This window comes from Hylobates moloch, unplaced genomic scaffold (genome assembly GCF_009828535.3).
Source record: "Hylobates moloch isolate HMO894 unplaced genomic scaffold, HMol_V3 SCAFFOLD_18, whole genome shotgun sequence".
Taxonomy (NCBI): domain Eukaryota; kingdom Metazoa; phylum Chordata; class Mammalia; order Primates; family Hylobatidae; genus Hylobates; species Hylobates moloch.
Genome location: NW_026652293.1, coordinates 39,159,808 through 39,165,650, shown reverse-complemented (window position 1 = coordinate 39,165,650; position 5,843 = coordinate 39,159,808). Strand labels below are relative to the sequence as shown.

The window sequence follows — 5,843 nt, the reverse complement described above, 5'->3', positions numbered from 1 at the left end:
TTGAATTCTAATTGTTTTCTGGTCTTAGTGTACAGGTACCCATTTTGTTAGTGAACGTTTTATTAATTTATTATGGAGTGCACCCAGCATAGTCTTCTTAACTAAGCTCATATTCTTACCAAGTTTCTCAAGAGAATCTTTAGTAAGTAATTTTTCATTTCTTTGTATTTCAGATTGACGTATTTTAAGATTTTTTAATTTCTGAAGTCTAGCAGGCCTGTAAGAACAAAAATCATTCTGCAGGAATTAAAAACAGAATCCAGTCTTGACAACATATCCACAATGTCTGACGTATCTACTAGTGTACAATCAAAATTTGCTAGACTTGCAAAGAAACAGGAAAATATCACCTATATGAAAAGAGAGCAGTTAACAGAAACTGATAAGGACATAGCCCCAGTATTAGATTTAAAATGCAAGGACGTATCAGCAGTTATGAGTAAGTTTAAGGTCTTAATGGAAATTCAAGACCTGATGTTTGAGGAGATGAGAGAAACTCTTAAAAATGACCTAAAGGCAGTTTTAGGAGGAAAAACTACAATACCTGAGGTAAAGAATTCAGAGAACTCCAGTAGTAGGACAGAGTTGCAACAAATAATCAATTTAGCATTACAAAAAACAGGGATGGTAGGGAAAATAGGAGAAAACTCTAAAATAGGTGATGATATTGAAAATTTAACCTTTAAAATAAAAGAAGTAAATGAGCCAAGTGGTAAATTAGACAATGCTAATGAATGCAATAGTAATGATGGTAAGAAATTACCCCAGAATGAATCACGAAGTTACAAAGTCATGGGAAGTATGGAAGAAACCTTATGCGGTATAGATGACAGAGATGGAAATCGCAATGTCCATTTAGAAATTATAGAAGGAGAGAGTAGGAAGAATGGAGAGGATGAATTTGTCAAAGAAATGAGAGAGGAAAGAAAATTTCAGAAATTCAAGAATAAAGACATTTTAAAAGCCTCTAGAGAAGAAAAAGTGTTGATGGATGAAGGAGCAGTACTTACCCTGGCAGCCGACCTTTCATCAGCAACACTGGATATTAGTAAGCAATGGAGTAATGTCTTCAACATTCTGAGAGAACATGATTTTGAACCTAAATTTCTGTGTGAAGTTAAATTAGCATTTAAATGTGATGGTGAAATAAAGACATTTTCAGATCTGCAAAGCCTTAGAAAATTTACCAGCCAAAAATCTTCTATGAAAGAATTACTGAAAGATGTACTCCCACAAAAGGAAGAAATAAATCAAGGAGGAAGAAAATATGGAATTCAAGAAAAAAGGGTAAGCATACAAATGTATAAATGTATAAAGCTTATGTATAAATGTAATAGTTGGCACGGTTATTTTGAAGGATAAATCAATTTTTTTTTTCTTAAGGTCTGAATTATTTGTTTGTTTGAGGTGGAGTTTGGCTCTTGTTGGCCAGGCAGGAGTGCAATGGCACAATCTCAGCTCACTACAACCTTTGCCTCCCAGGTTCAAGTGATTCTCCTGCCTTGGCCTGCCAAGTAGCTGGGATTACAGGCATGCATCACCACACCCAGATAATTTTGTATTTTCAGTAGAAACGGGTTTCTCCATGTTGGTCAGCTGGTCTCAAACTCCCAACCTCAGGTGATCCACCCACCTCGGCCACCCAAAGTGCTGAGATTACAGGCGTGAGCCACTGCGCCCGGCCGGTTAAATCAATTTAAAAAAAATGATTCCTTAAAAGTAAAAGCATGATATTAAAAGTAATGATTTAAAGGGCACTTTTTTTTCTGTGAAGGTTTTATTACGGGCAGAGGGGCAAGGGGGCCTTAGTCCTTCTTGGCAGCTGGTTTCATCATGGTGGCCAAGACGGCACTCAGCTCCTCTCCCTGTTGGTGTGAATGTGTGAACTCACCCTTTTCTTGATGAACTTGAGGGCCTGTTTGTCCTGATACTCCTACGTGGCGAAGCAACACACCTCTCAGATCATGTCCCACGCTAATTTGGTGTGTTTGGTCAGATGCCTGAAGCAGCGGCTGTGCCTGGGCTTTTTTGCTCATGTTCTTGATCACCTTGTTGCCCTTGTTGAGGCCCAAAGCCTTGGGATCTCACAGAGCTGTGGCTGCTGTTCTCCAATGTCTGCTGTGCTGGAAGGTGGAAGGTGCTTTTTTTTTCTTTTGGAGATAAAGTCTTGCTCTATTGACCTGGTGGGGGTGCGGTGGCTCAATCTGGGCTTACTGCACCCTCCACCTCCCAGGCTCAAGTGATCCTCCTACTCCAGCCTCCCGATAGCTGGGACCACATGCATGCACCCACCATGCCCAGCTAATTTTTGTAGTTTTTGTAGAGACGAGGTTTTGCCACATTTCCCATGCTGGTCTTGAATTCCTGGGCTCAAGCAGTCTACATGCCTTGGCCTCCCAAAGTGCTGGAATTACAGGTGTGAGCCACCATGCCCAGCCAAGGTCTATATTCGTAAGCCAATATTTTTTACATGTTTTCAAATGAACGCTTCTCTGCCTTTCCAACATTTCCAAGTGTAACCTCTGCAAAGTGAGAATCCAGAAGGAAAAGGTACACCTAACCTGCCCTGGTGGGTTTGGGAAGGTTGAAAAGCTCAGTGGCAGACTAAGGGCTTCAAGGAATATTAGGAGCCAATATTTATATTGCAGACATCATCAGAAGCTCAGTACCTTGCCTTACTTTATATTACAACAATCCTGGGGTGGTGCTGTCATTAGACCCTGCTTTATAAGGGAAAGTGAGGCACTAGTAGCAAATGTGGCAATTAGGCCAGGGTTTGAATAGTTTTGAACTGAGCTTGTTGTATTCCTTTTTTTTTTTTTTTTTTTTTGAGACGGAGTCTCGCTCTGTCGCCCAGGCTGGAGTGCAGTGGCACGATCTCGGCTCACTGCAAGCTCCACCTTCCAGGTTCCCGCCATTCTCCTGCCTCAGCCTCTCCGAGTAGCTGGGACTACAGGCGCCCACCACCGCGCCCGGCTAATTTTTTGTATTTTTTTAATAGAGACGGGGTTTCACTGTGGTCTCGATCTCCTGACCTCGTGATCCGCCTGCCTCGGCCTCCCAAAGTGCTGGGATTACAAGCGTGAGCCACCGCACCCGGCTGTATTCCTAACCAAAGCCTGCTTGTCTTTAAAATCATAAGGCTAGAGTGTGAACTGCAATTGGGGTCTTTTTTTTTTTTTAAATTAAATTTGTGGTTATCTGTGGGGAAAGGTAAATGTGAGCTTGGGGTTTTTGTTTATGTGTGCTTATCATCTTCCTAAAGCAGATTGTAAAATTTAGCCAGATTACAATGCCTGTTTACCATAGGACTCTCACAGATAATAAGCAGACGATTCATTAAAACAGGTAAGTACTGAGGATCAATCACATACACAGCAGTAAGTGTTGAGGGATCTAGAAGGAAGAAAGTAGACATTATGACCTAAGAGTCTGTTTCAAGCTTACACAAGAAATGACAAATATCTTGAGATGATCATAGGGAAACTTGACTTGTTTGGGGACCTAGGCCTTCAAGAACAATGAACATTTAAGCACTTTTTCAGATATTTTCTGTCAGAATTGAAGCCATATTAAAATTAGTGAAATTGAAGTTTTAATTCTTTAACAGACAAATGATTTAAATAAATAACTCTTCTTTTTCTTCTTTGTTTAACTTTCAGGGTAAAACCCTAATAGATTCAAAGCATAGAGCTGGAGAAATGACCAGTGATGGCTTGAGCTTTCTATTTCTTGAAGAAGTAAAAGTTGCTAAGCCAGAGGAGATGAACAACTTAGAGACTCAAGAGGAAGAGTCTTCCGAGCCAGAGGAGCTAGATGAAGAGGCCTCAGGGATGGAGGATGATGGAGAAGATACCTCAGGGCTAGAGGAGGAGGAGGAAGAGCCCTCAGGGCTGGAGGAGGAAGAAGAAGAAGAGGCCTCAGGGTTGGAGGAGGACGAGGCCTCAGGGCTAGAGGAGGAAGAGGAACAGACTTCAGAACAGGACTCAACCTTTCAGGGTCATACTTTGGTAGATGCAAAGCATGAAGTTGAGATAACCAGTGATGGCATGGAAACTACTTTCATTGATTCCACCGAGGATTCTGAACCAGAGGAGGAAGAGGAAGGAAAGAGCTCTGAAATAGGGAAGGTAAAGACTGTCTCCCTGACTGAGAAAAAAGAAGCCTCACATAGACAAAAAGAAAGTCCATTTAGTTATTTGGTTGGGGACTCTGGGAAGAAAAAGTTGGTGAAATACCAGGTGGTGCACAAAACCCAGGAGGAAGAGGAAACAGCTGTGCCTACAAGTCAAGGAACTGGCACACCCTGTCTGACCTTATGTTTGGCTTCTCCCTCAAAGTCACTAGAGACAGGTCATGATGAGCATAAAAAACATTCACTTACAAATCTGAGTATTTCAAGAGGGGTCACCAAACTTTTTAAGAAAACAGAAGAAAAGAAACACAGAACTCTGCACACAGAAGAACTAACATCCAAAGAAGCAGACTTAACACAGGAAACAGAAGAAAACTTGAGAAGTAGTGTGATTAATAGCATCAGAGAGATGATAAAAGAGGAGATTGGAAATTTGAAAAGTTCCCATCTAGGTGTCTTGGAAATTGAAAATTCAGTAGATGATCTGAGTAGCAGAATAGACATACTTGAAGAAAGAATAGACAGTCTAGAAGATCAAATTGAAGAATTCTCTAAGGATACAGTGCAAATGACCAAACAGATAATTAGTAAAGAGAGGCAAAGAGATATAGAGGAGAGATCTAGAAGTTGCAACATTCGTTTGATAGGAATTCCAGAAAAAGAGAATTATGAGAATAGGGCAGAGGACATAATTAAGGAAATAATTGATGAAAACTTTGCAGAACTAAAGAAGGGTTCAAGTCTTGAGATTGTCAGTGCTTGTCGAGTACCTAGTAAAATTGATGAAAAGAGACTGACTCCTAGACACATCTTGGTGAAATTTTGGAATTCTAATGATAAAGAGAAAATAATAAGGGCTTCTAGAGGGAGAAGAGAAATTACCTACCAAGGAACAAGAATCAGGTTGACATCAGACTTATCACTGGACACACTGGATGCTAGAAGTAAATGGAGCAATGTCTTCAAAGTTCTGCTGGAAAAAGGTTTTAATCCTAGAATCCTATATCCAGCCAAAATGGCATTTGATTTTAGGGGTAAAACAAAGGTATTTGTTGATATTGAAGAATTTAGAGATTATGTTTCGCATATGCCCACCTTGAGAGAATTACTGGGGAATAATATACTTTAGCACTCTAGGGTGACTGCAAACAATATGCTTTCCTCCCCCAGCACACATCCAAAAATCAACAAGTAAAACTGGAAAATACACTTCTACCCAGAAGAATGGACAGCTAAAAGCACACTTGGGGATGAGGAGCAAGGAATATTACAGATATTACCTAGATGTTAATAAAGGTTATGTTTAAAAAAAATAGGTTGATCTCAATGTAGTGAGGTATTTCAGTTGATTGTTCACAGTCAGTTACAGATAGAATTCCTTATACCTCCCCCCAACCACCTCACTACAGTTGACTAGTCTTTTTAGAGTTTATATTGTCCTAGCTTGTCCAAGAGTAAACTTCCTATACTATTGGGGGAGGGCTGCACCTGTCAAGATAACCTGTCAATGTAGTAGGAAAACGGGAGGGGACAGTAACAGAAAAGCACAGGAGAAAAGATGGCAAGGTTAGTTAAAATAGAAAAGTGCTCAGTGCCTCATACCTGTAATCTCAGCACTTTGGTGGGCCAAGGCAGGTGGATCACTTGAGACCAGAAGTTCAAGGCCATCCTGGGCAATGTGGCAAAACTGTCTACAAAAAAATACAAA

The 5,843-nt window shown here is 40.5% G+C and overlaps 1 protein-coding gene across 1 annotated transcript; it reads left to right on the top strand.

Annotated features, from left to right (window-relative positions):
* Positions 1–214: 214 nt before the first annotated feature.
* L1TD1 (LINE1 type transposase domain containing 1) lies at positions 215–5,371 on the top strand. The gene is made up of 2 exons (XM_032136762.2): positions 215–1,287; positions 3,663–5,371. The coding sequence occupies exons 1-2, from the start codon at positions 283–285 to the stop codon at positions 5,262–5,264; spliced, it is 2,607 nt and encodes an 868-aa protein (XP_031992653.1). The 5' UTR covers positions 215–282; the 3' UTR covers positions 5,265–5,371.
* The last annotated feature ends 472 nt before the right edge of the window (positions 5,372–5,843 follow it).